Source organism: Salvia splendens, chromosome 5, assembly GCF_004379255.2.
Source record: "Salvia splendens isolate huo1 chromosome 5, SspV2, whole genome shotgun sequence".
Lineage (NCBI taxonomy): Eukaryota > Viridiplantae > Streptophyta > Magnoliopsida > Lamiales > Lamiaceae > Salvia > Salvia splendens.
Genome location: NC_056036.1, coordinates 42,946,617 through 42,960,648, shown reverse-complemented (window position 1 = coordinate 42,960,648; position 14,032 = coordinate 42,946,617). Strand labels below are relative to the sequence as shown.

The window sequence follows — 14,032 nt, the reverse complement described above, 5'->3', positions numbered from 1 at the left end:
TAAGGATGCACCCTAATGCTCCGCTATCGAAATATCATTATAAGTTTATTACCATTACCAACCAAAAGATTCAGATTAGTTTAAAACTGAGTGAATCAATTTATTTCAAAAAGGAGTATAAAAGAACACAACTTACAAACCAATGAATGAACGAATCACTACCAGCCAGTCAACAAGTGATCAGCAGTTATGAGTTTTCTGAGGCTCTTCTTCTTTTGAAGCTGGCTCCGATTCTCCGGTTCTGCTTGTCGTTGTCTGGGTTTCAACTTCAACTTCAGCTTCAGCGTCTTGGTTGGGGCCCGCTTCCTCGTGTTGGAACTTGACAACGATACAAGTGATATTGTCTGCACTACCACGAGTGAAGGCGGTCTCTGTCAGTTTCCGCGCAGCTGCCACTGGCTCTTCTTCTGCTTGGGCTATCGAAACAGCATCCTGAAAAACGATGTACACCCAGTGCCTTTGGCATTATTTCTACGGTATATAACTAATTATCTCAACTAATATTACAAAATCCTAGAGCATCAAATGCTAAACTCAAACTAAACAAACACATTCAATTTCGACTAGCATTTGATGGACCATCTACCGAAATACTTCTGAATACGAGCTGCTTCGGCTATCACTCAAAATTTATACTTTATCTGAAATGTCTGTGACGTGAGGAGTCATGTGACCAGTTTTATGCATAATAAACAAGATATGAAGGTTTTCATTCTAAGAAACTCAATGTTGGGTAGCGAATGTATGAAAATTGCTGATAAATTATGTGTGAAAATAATTACCTCGTTGGGTACAACATCCCAAAGTCCATCACTGGCAAGCACAAGCAATTCAAGATCTTGATCAACTTCCAGGTCCTGTAGCAGTAAAATGATAAAATGACGCGTTTTGAACCAAGAACCGGAACTAAAGTTGCCCAACCATAAGTACTAACACTCGATTACATCGTAATTTAGAGCACATTTTATTTTTAGACTATCGATGCAACTTATGAGAGCTCAACTCTCAGGCTAATCCTTTACCAGCAAAATCTAACGTGTCAAAACATTAGTACAGAATTACAAGTACCTGAATCTCAGGCTCAGCTATAACGAATTGTTTCAGCATGCGGTTTCCGAAAGCACGAGACATGGCCAAGACACCTCCGACCCTCCAAGTACCTAACACAAGCATTTATAAAAGTTCATTCCAGTGTGACTTTGAGCATAAAATTATACCTGTCAACAGCTAGAACGGAACAAGATAAACATTTTATCAGAAACGCATGAACACTCAAGAATATTATTGATGCAAATAATCGGTCCTTTCTTGCAACCTATGATAATCAGCAACCCAGCTGACAGAATATGGAAAGCAGAAAAAGGACCATTAATTAGATCCCTCCAGTGAATATCAGCATGGAAAGGATTTCATTTACAAAAGCGAAAGGACACCATTCTCAAGAGGACAATGCTTCTTGCTACAGTTGCATGAGAAGCACAAGAGTCTTGTATGATGAAAGATCACCAAACCTGCCCACATTACAACGCCTCCAGCATTTTCAATTCTTCTCCTCTCATCGCTTCTATTGGGTTTGTGGTCATCTGAGAGTGGAATTGCTGTCAAACATGGAGAAGAAAATTAGATGAGAGAGTTATGACGTCAATATTTTATTGAAGTATCAAATGGCCAAATTCTGAGATAGTTTAACTTTAAAAGATAATATGAGATCATGTAGTACCTTTTCCAGCCTTTGATATAATAGTTCGAGAGTCTCCAACATTTGCAACATAAAGGTGGTTGCCTACCAGAACTGCTGTTGAAGCTGTTGAGCCATCATCTCGGAATGTCTCCTTTTCAGAATCCAGAAAGTCTTTGTCGGTCTTCCGATATGTTTTACCTGTGTTTTTGTAATTGTTATTAGGTAAATTACAAGACACGTGTTATCAACAGACAACCACTACACCTAATCTTTTTCTAAGATAAAAGGATTTCTTACCATGCAACAAAGCTAATTTAGTCAAACATGACAGCAGCATAGATATAACAGTTCTAAAAGATCAGATATAGTGAACATAAGAATACACAATGTCCCCAGAAATCAAGTACCCAAAAGTTTGCAAGGGTTATGAAATTTAGAGGCATTTGAAACAGATTATCACTATCACGTTCCGAATGATGCTCTGCATAAATACTTCATTACCCATAATTCATATGTTATCTGATAACAAAAATAACAAGTACAAAGTCTAATTTGAACTTCAAGCTAGCTAGAATCTTCACTAATTATTATCAGGTGCCACTTAAGAATCTAAAAGAGATAAGTTAGTTCACTTTATCACCTAAATAAATGGCTAGATTTATACTCAATGTTGCATCACACATGAAGAGCTTGAGATGCAGGGAAGAAATTATACCATTGAAAGGTAACAATATAGAATATAGGAGCATAATAATTTGCATAGAGTCGAGGCAAGTTCTAAGTGAGGCAGCTGATCTCTTGCGTAGCCGAAACAAGGCAGAAAATATTTCAATTCGTTAAAGCATGGATTCTGATTAGTGTTTACCAAAGTATCCTAGATTACCAACAAAGTCTGGTGTTCACCCAAAGGAGAAAGGAAAAACAAACCTTTCATGCAATCGAAGATCAAAATTTGGTTATACAAAATGACTTATATTGTGTGCCTCAACTTACTTATAGCCTTTTTTGTGTTCGTAATAAATTCTCGATGTTTCATTAGATTCCCAAAGAGATGTTCCTTCAGAAATTCAGCAGCGCGAGAGCCACCATGACCTGCCATGCCCCATATCAATTTAAGAGTAATATTCTCAAACAATTTAAAGTATATTCAGATGAACAGAGAAATAGGAGTAATAGTTAGGTACAAACATTACAAGTCATCCTTTGTACAATAAACGTTGAGGTCATGCAGTCAAATCTGAGAATTTAATTATGTTAAACAAACATTTTATAATTCATTATTTCATTTATACACGAACAATTGGAAAATACTTATATTCCTTATTAGAATTCATTCATAGACGGACAATTTTATAAGCAGTCATCTCTTTAGATGTGCAACTTAGATTACGATTTGCTCCCTCCAGCAGGTACCCTATTCCTTTGTCAATTAATACAAAATTTTAGGAAAAAAGTACTATAATTCTTATAGAATAAGAGTTGACCATCAAATATCCCAAAGAGGGAGACTGACTGCCCATCAATCTTGGTAGCCTTAATGTCATAGAAGTCCTCCATGCTAGCCCTTTTTCCTCTAAAGCTGGCATATCCACAGCTTAATCTCCCATCTTCACTGTTAATCAAGAAATTAGATGTGAGTATGCCTTCAATCATTTCACATCAGAAGAATTTTAAGCTATGAGCAGAAACAAGTAGATTAGCAGACAGAAAAAACTAATTCATGAAGTTTTGCACGTTACACAAACAGGAGAAAAGACGTAAAAATAATTACCTAGGCTACAAACCAGAAGAATTTTAATCTTGGGGACAAGAAAGAAGAGGGTTAGCTGAATACTCATTTTCTGGTTGACAACTTTAGAAGGAAATGGGTAAATTTCATTTGCATGACACGCCAATTAAAGCATCAAAAGAAATTTAGCCAGTCAATGTAGATATGAAGTTAAAGAACATGCAAGGACAACTGATTGTTTGATCTGAAACGAAAGATGAAAAAAACATGGCAATATATAACATATTCATTCACTACTTCATATATATCATGGTGCAAAAGAAGCACGTGTCCAGGACAACTGAATGCACAAGTTAAGACTATAAAAGGAACCTAACTAAATTATTGCATGCATCACATTCAAAATTAACTAATATATGCAGCAGTGTTTTCCACGTGAGATAATTACGAAAGATATACCAACAAAAGTTATTAAACTCAAAATCCAATCACCTGCTCCATCCGCCACTAGCATAGCCACCACCGCCATCCTTCTCAGGTAAAGCATCAACCGGAGGTCCTCTAGCAGTTTCTCCACAATCCACCATCATTGTTCTTGTTCTTCCAAGCTTATAGTTCGACAAATAAGGGCAGAGGTCAGTGGTATTTAAACCTCCACAGATATATCTTAACCGCGCGACCTCAGTTTGTCTCCTGATATGTCCCGCCCAAAGATTTACAGCACTCAAAACTCTGTTGCATAACATCTAAAGCAGATGCCTTGATCTCAAAATTGAATCTAATAATCCAATACTGCAAAATACACAAAAAAGAAAAAGAACAGTAAAAAGAGATACTGCTAGAGAGAATGAATCAGCTTCATTGTATCGCTATTATACATTTAAGTAGGGATTATGTATACATTTCATCAACACTACTACAGAGCGATGAATGGTGACAGAATGAACTAATTTTGTAAACCATCAAATCAAGTTGATATCGATTAGCTAAAACCATAAGCATTCATCTCTTTCTTTCAATTTGGCAAAAACATTTTTGAACATACACACAGCAAAGCTTTTGCCGTTGAGTAATTAGAGCATCTCCAATGGCGGACGTCCGGTCGGACATCCGCGACGGGCGACCGGGACGTCCGCCATTGTAACGAAGGCACTCGGATACGGATGTCCCGTATGGACGTCGCATGTCCTCGGACGTCCGCGCGACGGGCGGGCGGACGTCCGCCATTGTGGTATGGGTCGGACGTCCGGGTCGGACGTTTTTTTCTTTTATTATGTAATTTTTTATTATGTAATTTTCTTTTTTATTATGTAATTTTTCTGTATTCCGTGTCAAAATTACAATTCCATTACGTAATTAAATAATTGTGATTTTTTTTAATTGCGGGAAGTCTTAGTGGGAAGGGCGATGGAAAGGGCGGATTGTGCAGGGGAAGTCCTAGTGACGTGGCAGTGGGATGGGAAGTCCTAGTGACGTAGCAGGAGGTGTTTTTGGGAAGTCCTAGTGGATGTCCGAGTGGGACATCCGTGCATTGGAGATGCTCTTACTTTAGAAATAAGCTCATATCATGGGATTCAACAATTAGAAAACTACACGCATTTGCAGTTAATGAACCGACTTTGACAAGATGAAATCTCAATTTACTTGCATTCTTCATTAATTAGACAAACAAGTCACCTTCAAACTATAAGCATTCCATTTTTTTCACTAACAATCTTAAACAGTGTTCAGTTTCCACAGTACTACAAAAAGCTGCAAGGAATCAGCTCCGAATAGAGCTTACATATAAAAGAGATTTAAAAGAAATAGCAGCTCTTACACTAAAAATAGTCGATTCGTCGAGCTGCAAAGTCACACGCCGAGATGCAGATCCACGAGCATTTCACTTATTGAATATCACGCTTTATGAGTAATCAATCAACGAATAACAGATCAATCGGTTTCAAATGGAACAATGAATCGGATCAAATATAAGATCGCCGAAGATCCTGGCTGCATCATTCAGAAAAGGGAATCGGTATCCATTTTTTAACGAAAACTAGTAAAAAGAAAAAATCCAAGCTCGTGATGATAACGGAAACATCGGTCTCGGGATCAGGAAACCCTAGACAGATTGATTTATTGGTAGCAGTAGCACTGTTGCTAGTGGAGCGGATGAAAATGAATTTTGTTGTGGATTGGCGGATGGTAGAAAGAGAGGAAGAGAGGGAGAAAGTTGTCACCGAGAGAGTGAAGGTGACGTGGCAGAATCATTATATCTGAGTTTTAAATTAACGTGAATATTGTCTTTGCCAAAAAATATTATGCAGATACATTATTGAATCATATTATTCGAGATGGATTGATAATTTAAATAATCTGTCATTAATACTAAATTAAATAATTGCATATATTTATAGTATCTTCCAACATTTTTTTCTCCCTCATTTTCACTCTTCAATCACATTCTTTCTTAATATTGCCTCTATTTATAAAAAAAAATCTATAAAATAGTTTGTTTTAGTTGGTTCCACAAAATTAGTCTATTTCCATTTTTTTTGCAAGTTTTCTCTTTTATAAGGTGACCTCAATTATTTAGCAACATTCCAATCTCTTTTCCTTAGCCACGTATCTTAGGGCATCCACCATAGGGGCGGCGCGCTGGCCGCCCCGGAGTCGCTGCAGCAGCGGTGATGTATAGTGGCGGACACGTCCGCCCCGGCGTGGACGGATGGGAGGGGGCGGAAAGGCAATCGCCAAGTATTCGGCGAGGACGCGGCGCGGCGGTCTACTGCGCGGCCGGCGCGCTGCGGCGGTGAACATATATTTTTTTCATTTATTTTTAAAATTTATTTTAATTGCTTATAAATACACCCCATTCCCTTCATTATTTTCACACCATTCCAACTCTTTATTCCTACTTTGTCTCTCTAAAATTTGTGGATTCTATTGCTATTAAAAAATGGATGATTTGTGGAATGACGCGTGGGATTCTCTTATTCAAGAGGTGCAGAGGGAAGCCGACGAGGAGGATGCGGCGCTAGCGGCGGAATTGGCGGAGGCGGCGCTCCCTCGTGCTATTCATCATCGTCGGACAATCCCACGAGACCATACCGGAGCGCACTAGCGGCTGATGGCAGACTACTTTGTCGATAACCCCCGTTACCCACCAGAGATTTTCCATCGGCGTTTCAGAATGTCGCAACAGCTCTTCACCTATATAGCGACGACATTGGCGGCGCGGTACAGGTGCTTCACCCTCCGAAGTGATTGCACTGGCCGGATCAGGCTGTCTACTTTTCAGAAATGCACCGCTGCAATTAGGCAGCTTGCCTATGTCGGACCGGCTGATATGTTCGACGAATACCTACATATGGGTGAGACGACTAGCCTAGAGGTGCTCCAGCAGTTTTGTAAGGGCATCCGGGAAATCTTTGGTCCGAAGTTCCTACGAAAGACAACCTCTGATGAGTGCCAGAGACTGCTAGATATGCACGGTTCGGTGCACGGTTTCCCGGGGATGATAGGCAGCATCGGATTGCATGCATTGGGAGTGAAAAAACTGCCCGGTGGCGTGGAAAGGCCAGTTCACTACGGGTTTCAAAAGCAAACATTCATCGACGATTGTGGAAGCCGTTGCTGACTACCGTTTGCGGATCTGGCATGCGTATTTCGGTGTTGCAGATTCGAACAACGACATCAACGTTCTGCAGGCATCGCATCTCTTCAATGAAGAGTGTCGGGGGAGGGTCCAGAAATCAGATTCGTAGCCAACGGAACGCAGTACCACATGAGTACTATTTGGCAGATGGGATATACCCTCGTTGGCCCGTATTCGTCTAGACAGTTCGCCAACCGGTTGGACCGAAGAAATAATATTTTACGCGAAAACAAGAGGCTGCTAGGAAGGATGTTGAGCGAGCTTTTGGTGTGCTCCAAGCACGATGGGCCATTATACGGTGCCTGGCACGAAGATGATGTCGCGAATATCATGTTAGCATGTATCATATTGCATAATATGATAATAGAAGATGAAGGATTTGCTGCAGAGCGTTGGGCACTGGAAGATGGGTGTACCACGTAGTAATGGATATCTGCTCCAACGTTTCACTGATATGCGCAGGAGCACAACACATACCCAACTCCAGTCCGATTTGATTGAAGAGGTCTGGGCACGTAGGGGAGGGGGCGCAGCGTGAAGAACATGTGTGATTTTCCATAGATGAAATTTTTGTTGTATAATTTTCCCCTTACTTTAATACGACGAAAATTTAGTTTTCAATTTTAATTTATTTAATTAGTCATTTTTTTCTAATTATGTATAGTCCAATAATTTTATCTTCATTGAATTAAAATATATCAATAAAATAAAGTGAAATGTGGCTAAAAAAAGTGTCCACTATTGCTGTGGAAACTTTTTTTTTGTGGATGTAGACAAATCAGAAGTGATTGTGGACAAAAAAAGTGGCGGGGCGGGTGAAAGTGTCAACACGTGGATACTCTTATACTTTACCAATTTTTCATTAAAACTCGTATCATTCCAAAGTCCATATTCTTATGGAATAGACAAGTATGAATTATAATTTAATAAACACGATTATTAAATTTATTATAATACATCTCATTTTGTTACTTACAATATAACATTATTTAGATTACTCCTATCAGATAGTGCCACATAAATAAATTATCAAATTATATCACCTTCAGAAATTTGAAAATCAAACCTAATCAATAATTCAGCAATTTACAATCCAAATTTAAAGCTATATACATAAAACCAGAATTTAACAAATATAAAAGAATTTATATCTAAATTAAAAGATGGTGGAAATTGAACCCTAAGCCCCTCTCTGTACACAAATAGTAACATTTACATATTCCGAAGAGAAAAAAAAAAGATTTACATGTGTTATAATTCTTGTCATTAAACTGATCTATGCACAAAGAGCTTCTATTAACATGTCACATACATTTGAACATTCTATAACATGATACCAACAACGACTCCGATCTCACGAGTTTCGTTTCCTACAACGAATGAGTTCCCCTCGTTCCATGATCGTCTGCGATCTCCCGCGGAGCCATGAAAGGCTTCGGCGGCAGCTGCAGCTCGGCATCGGACTCTAGCATCTTGACCAGTTTATTCATCGGAGGCCGATCACTAGGCTTCATCTGTATACACCACAACGCCACGATCACCATCTTCTTCACCATCCTCCTCTCCTCGTCCGTCGCATCCTTCACCTCGACTTCCTTCCCACTGCTAAGCTGCTCGTACACCCACGACGGGAAGTAAATTTGCCCTTCCTCCTCCGCGAAGGGGTTCACATTCTTCCTCCGCCCCGCCATCTCCATCAGCAACATCCCGAAACTGTACACATCCGCCTTGTAGGAGACTCCCCCGACGTTCTTGTAGAACATCTCCGGCGCCATATACCCCATCGTGCCCCTCCTTGTTGTCGAGCAAAATATTATGAGGCTTGATATCGAAATGCAAGATTTGCATTTCGCAGCCACGGTGCAGGTAGTCGATCCCACGGGCCACCCCGAGCGTGATTTCAAACATCTTCTCATACCTCAGCGCGGTCACCTCCAGACCTTGCTGGTTGAAAATGTACCTATCCAGGGAGCCGTTTGGCAGATACTCGTAAACCAAGGCGCACTTTGAGCCCTCGACTGAGAAGCCGATGAGCTGCACCACGTTGACATGGTGGATCCGGCCAATTGTGCCGACCTCACTGATGAACTCTTGCTCGTTGGGCATAGACTGCCCCATGATCTTCACTGCAACGTACGGGTCACTTCGAAGCTTCCCTTTGTACACAGTTCCGTAGGCTCATTCGCCCAATCTCTGGTTGAAATTGTTAGTCATCTTCTTGATCTCGGAGTAGGTGTATGATACGATCCTAACTCTCTTCTATTATAATTATTTTGTTTAGATATCATAGGGATTTAGCATATCTTCTTTTATTATTTTGTTTAGATATTATAGGGATTTAGCATATCTTTTTTGTATCCACACATATTATAAATATGTGTGGAGTCTTCCATAATATTCATTCAATGAAATACAATATTATTTTGGCCAAGTCCACGTGTGATTCTTTGAATCCCTAATTCCTTACGCTACCTGCTGCCCGACGGAAGGTCTCCACGCACAGCCGGAATGTATATCTGATCTGTAGCCGTTGCCCGACGGGTTGGAACCCGCGCACAGCCGCCCAGATCTTTATCTCCACCGACCCTCACGGGCGCCGGATTATCTTTATCTCGTTATTGTCCGTTTTATCGGATCGTTAGGGATTTAGGTCCTTAACAACTGGTGCTTTCATCGTGATCTCACCCTCCCACCATCTCGAACCGAAGCTACACCGCTGCCCGACGGAAAACGTTCCTCGCATAGCAACTGCTTTGGTTGCCGAGTCCCGCCTGTCCGCCGAGCTCTAGCCCCGGACAACTCTACTTCTGCAACGCCCGACGGGAAAGATTCCCGCGTGCCGCGTCAAAGTCAGACGCTCATTATCCACCACAGCCACACTTCAGTCCGTCGACATGTCATACGACTACGTCGGCTATCGCCGTCATCAATACGACGTCTCTCAGGCCACACAACCATTCCGTCCCTACCAGCTGGCCCAACCTCGCAGTGTAACCTGTTGGGACCCTCCGAGCAGCAAGGTGGAAGTACTCCGTTCACCGTCGTGGCCTGATCCAGAATCACCCTACGTCTCACACCACTTGGATCCACCTGATCGTCGCCCACGACCGAGATACCAACTCCAGGATTTCGATCCCTATGACCCTCCACCGACGCGGCAGCCCTCTTGTTGGGAACCACCGCCTCACCGGGCATCGCAGGGATACTCGGATTATGATCAGCCACCGCCGCGTCCACCGAGTTACTGGAATCCGCCCAGACATCGAACCAATCGCCGCTGTCCACCGGCGCAACAGCAGGACCGCGGCTACCTGCCTTTTGACCGGCCCCGACGCTCGGAGACGTGCAGGGATCGACCTCACCCTCAGGAGGAGGTGAGAGCGCTGCGAGTCCAGCCCCCCTCCCACCGGCCCAGCTACTCCACCGAACAGCCACCGCGGGACCTATACAGTCAGCCCACGCTGGTGACCAGTCAAACTTCTGACCAACCTACGCACTCGTCTACCTGTTGGGATTCACCGGAAGAGTTGCACACACAGCCTATGTACCAGCCACCACCGCGCGACCGATCGTTGGGTCACCGCCCCCAGTCTCAAGGTTCGTTCGCCTTGCCCGGCCCAACTAGCTGCCGTAAGTGATTTCAACGAGAAGTTAGTAGTTATAGATTGGAGCAAGCCGCCCTTCTCGCCTGCGTGAATGCATTGTTTGAGGAGAATATTGATGACGATAATCTAGCTGAGGATGTTCCCGACAACGTTGCTCACAATGGGAGTGCTAATCTTGTTGTACCAAATGACGAGTCCCTGGAAGAGATCATCAAGACCAACAATACGCCGCTGCAAGTGCTTGTCGGGGCATATGACGAGAAGATTGATGATATTAGTGTTCCAACACATAAGGAATTGGAGATGAAAGATGATGTAGCGACTTTGCTGGAGAAAGGAAATAAAACCGAAGCCCTTCGATCTAGTTTAGAGCAGAAAGAAAAAGATTTCAGTGTGTTGAGTGAGAAGCCGAACAAGAGAGAGAGCATGGAGAATCAGAGCCTTGTTGATGGCATCGAGGCTGGATTGGATATGAAAAAACAGGACAATCAAGAGGAAATGGAAGAGAAGCGAAGGTTGTTTGAGGATGAGCTTAAATTAAAAGTAGAAGAATTGGGTAAGACAGGTGATGCTCACTCCGGTTCGCAAGCACTTGTTTGTGTCTATGTGGATTTGAATGTCAGTAATGTTACAAGTATGAATCCTAGATTACCGTCGCTCGCCGCCGATGCAAGGTTGATTCCTCCGGGAAATGACACGCCGTGTTTGAGCATTCATGGAGGTGTGGCAAAACTTTTCATTTTTGCGTTGAATTGTCACGACAACAATATGGCGGGGGTGTCCACCATATCTTATACCCAACACGGTTCTCTATTGGTGATTTTGGGTGGAAATGATGAAGGGAGACGCACAACTATTCGGTGGGCGTTTGATCCAAGAGGAGATACCTCGCCAGAGCTTCTACTTTCAACTCTCTTCGTGGTTTTATGGTTCCTACCTTGAGGACAAGGTGGATTTCAACCGTGGGGGAGTTGATACGATCCTAACTCTCTTCTATTATAATTATTTTGTTTAGATATCATAAGGATTTATCATATCTTCTTTTATTATTTTGTTTAGATATTATAGGGATTTAGCATATCTTTTTTGTATCCACACATATTATAAATATGTGTGGAGTCTTCCATAATATCCATTCAATGAAATACAATATTATTTTGACCAAGTCCACGTGTGATTCTTTGAATCCCTAATTCCTTACGCTACCTGCTGCCCGACGGAAGGTCTCCGCGCACAGCCGGAACGTATATCTGATCTGTAGCCGTTGCCCGACGGGTTGGAACCCGCGCACAGCCGCCCAGATCTTTATCTCCGCCGACCCTCACGGGCGCCGGATTATCTTTATCTCGTTATTGTCCGTTTTATCGGATCGTTAGGGATTTAGGTCCTTAACAGTGTACTTTATAGGGGTGAAGTTGTTCTGACCCTGCAAAAATTCTTCGATGGTTTCGTCCATTGCTAGATGCCGCCTCCTCCATCTGCGCACCACTAGCCCGGCCAGGATCGGGAATCCTATCACGAATCTCAGAGCAACAAGTGCACCTGTATAGTCATGAACAACGAACAATTAAACTTGATAACACTAGCATTTCACACAATATTGAAAAGTTAATCGAATGAAGGTTGTGATCTTACCAAATGCAATCAATGCGTAAAACCCGACAATAACTGTCAGAACAGGTAAACATGTTAGAAGAGACATCCATGTGGGAAAAAATCAAAGGAAAATATCAGAAACACAATGAAGGTTTGAGAAGATGGAAGAGTACTCACTTCCCCAGTAGTTGATTTTACCTGCATTGTTCAAGTGAAAGCAACGTCAGCATAACAAGAAGTCGGTAAATGAGAAAATCAAGCACTTAGCTAAAAGATCATCAAAGTTGAATTAGGCAGCGAAAAATACGAAACACGAGCAATATCAAAGTGAATCAATATACAAAACAAGATTGGGACAGTTGCAAGCTAAGCAAAAGACGCGACTTACCCATGCTACGTAGTGTTACCACTCCAACAATCTCGAAGCGAATCAATACGCAAAACAAGACTGGGACAATATAAGCTAAGCAAAAGATGTGACTCCGAGATATTTCATTGAATCAGTTGATGAAGAGATTCTACGTGTCCCCTTGAACTAAAAGTTTTAAATAAATTTTTTGATAACTTCTTGATCCCGCCAGATTTATACAATGCTGATTCTAGTGATCGTTCATAACAATGCTAACTAGTGTTACTATTCCAACAATCTCAAAGTGAAGCAATATACAAAATCCAGATTGGACATTTACAAGCTAAGTAAAAGACGACTTGCAATGCTGCCTAAACGTGGCTATTCAAACAAATCTCGAATTGAATCAATAAACAAAACAAGATTTTGACAGTTACAACTTGCAAGCTAAGCAAAAAATGTGACTTAAATGCTACCTAAGTGTGGCTATTACAACAATCTCAAAGTGAATCATTACATAAAACATGATTGAGACAGTTATAACTAACAAGAGATGAGACTTGCAATGCTACCTAGGGTTTCTACCCCAACAATCTCAACAGATTTACATAGAGACTGTAGATTCTAATGCACGATTCATAGCAATGCTACCTAATGTCAACAATATCATAGTGAATCAACAAAAAAGATGTGACTCATAATGCTACTTAGTGTTACTATTCCAACAATCTCAAAGTGAATCAATACACAAAACAAGATTGGGACAGTTTAACCTAAGAAAAAGTTAACTATTCCAACAATCTCAAATTAAGTGAAGCAATACACAAAACAAGATCGCGACAGTTATAAGCTAAGCAAACGACGCGACTTACAATGGTTCCTAGTGTAACCATACCAACAATCTCGAAGCAAATCAACACACAAAACAAGATCAAGACAGTAGTTATAACCTCAACCAAAAGATGTGACTCACATTTGAAACTCAGTTGGGAGATAGGTGTATCCTCCTTGCAGTAGTGTTTGCACGTGATCCGACTCCCCTCCAGGCCGCAATACCCGTCACTCCTCTCACAGTCCCCGCAGTGAGCATGATACCACGAAAGCTCCACCCCATACCCCAAATCATCATAAATCCCCTTCAAAGAATCACCCCCCTCACACCCCTAAGCCCAGAAGTCCAAACCACCCTATAAACCGAGCACCCCTCCTCCACATCCGACACCTTAACATCCTTTCCCAACATAAGATAACTATAAATTCTAGAAGAATTAGAGAAAATCTCACTCATATTCCCACAGAAAGGCCCCTCAGCATTATTGGGGGAATCCACAGGAGAGAGACAGTACATAAACGACACAGGAATGTTGAAATCGAAGAAGCCACTGAATATATCCGACAACAGAATATTATTTTGATCCATAAAATGAGACAT

General features: G+C 41.7%; 2 protein-coding genes and 1 pseudogene across 3 annotated transcripts; all 3 read right to left on the bottom strand.

The window, feature by feature from the left end:
• Window positions 1-34: 34 nt before the first annotated feature.
• On the bottom strand, window positions 35-5,649 carry LOC121802002 (probable protein phosphatase 2C 76). Of its 2 annotated transcripts, none has more exons than XM_042201517.1 (9): window positions 5,230-5,649; window positions 3,903-4,156; window positions 3,166-3,293; window positions 2,675-2,773; window positions 1,721-1,879; window positions 1,512-1,598; window positions 1,069-1,160; window positions 783-857; window positions 35-432 (listed from the first exon to the last, which is right to left on the bottom strand). In XM_042201517.1, the coding sequence occupies exons 2-9, from the start codon at window positions 4,154-4,156 to the stop codon at window positions 181-183; spliced, it is 1,146 nt and encodes a 381-aa protein (XP_042057451.1). In that variant the 5' UTR covers window positions 5,230-5,649; the 3' UTR covers window positions 35-180. The 2 variants fall into 2 exon arrangements, with proteins under 2 accessions (XP_042057451.1, XP_042057450.1); XM_042201516.1 differs by having other exon boundaries at window positions 3,903-4,202; window positions 5,230-5,648.
• Window positions 5,650-8,243: 2,594 nt separating this feature from the next.
• LOC121804328 lies at window positions 8,244-10,245 on the bottom strand (annotated as a pseudogene).
• Window positions 10,246-11,734: 1,489 nt separating this feature from the next.
• Window positions 11,735-14,032, bottom strand: LOC121804327. Its single transcript, XM_042203816.1, has 5 exons — window positions 13,796-14,032; window positions 13,574-13,736; window positions 12,429-12,449; window positions 12,291-12,323; window positions 11,735-12,197 (listed from the first exon to the last, which is right to left on the bottom strand). Exons 1-5 carry the CDS (start codon window positions 14,030-14,032, stop codon window positions 12,028-12,030), a joined length of 624 nt encoding a protein of 207 aa, XP_042059750.1. The 3' UTR covers window positions 11,735-12,027.

What these genes read in the sequence shown, in the direction of transcription:
- LOC121802002 (XM_042201517.1), bottom strand. Translation starts at nt 4,156, where the DNA reads ATGTTATGCAACAGAGTTTTGAGTGCTGTAAATCTTTGGGCGGGACAT. An exon ending in TATATCAAAGGCTGGAAAAG is followed by an intron (nt 1,599 to 1,720) that starts GTACTACATGAT and finishes CATGTTTGACAG; the next exon opens with CAATTCCACTCTCAGATGAC. An exon ending in GGGATGTTGTACCCAACGAG is followed by an intron (nt 433 to 782) that starts GTAATTATTTTC and finishes ATCGTTTTTCAG; the next exon opens with GATGCTGTTTCGATAGCCCA.
- LOC121804327 (XM_042203816.1), bottom strand. Translation starts at nt 14,032, where the DNA reads ATGTCTCATTTTATGGATCAAAATAATATTCTGTTGTCGGATATATTC. An exon ending in ATGTGGAGGAGGGGTGCTCG is followed by an intron (nt 13,737 to 13,795) that starts GTTTATAGGGTG and finishes GATTCTTTGAAG; the next exon opens with GGGATTTATGATGATTTGGG. An exon ending in TAAAATCAACTACTGGGGAA is followed by an intron (nt 12,324 to 12,428) that starts GTGAGTACTCTT and finishes CTGTTCTGACAG; the next exon opens with TTATTGTCGGGTTTTACGCA.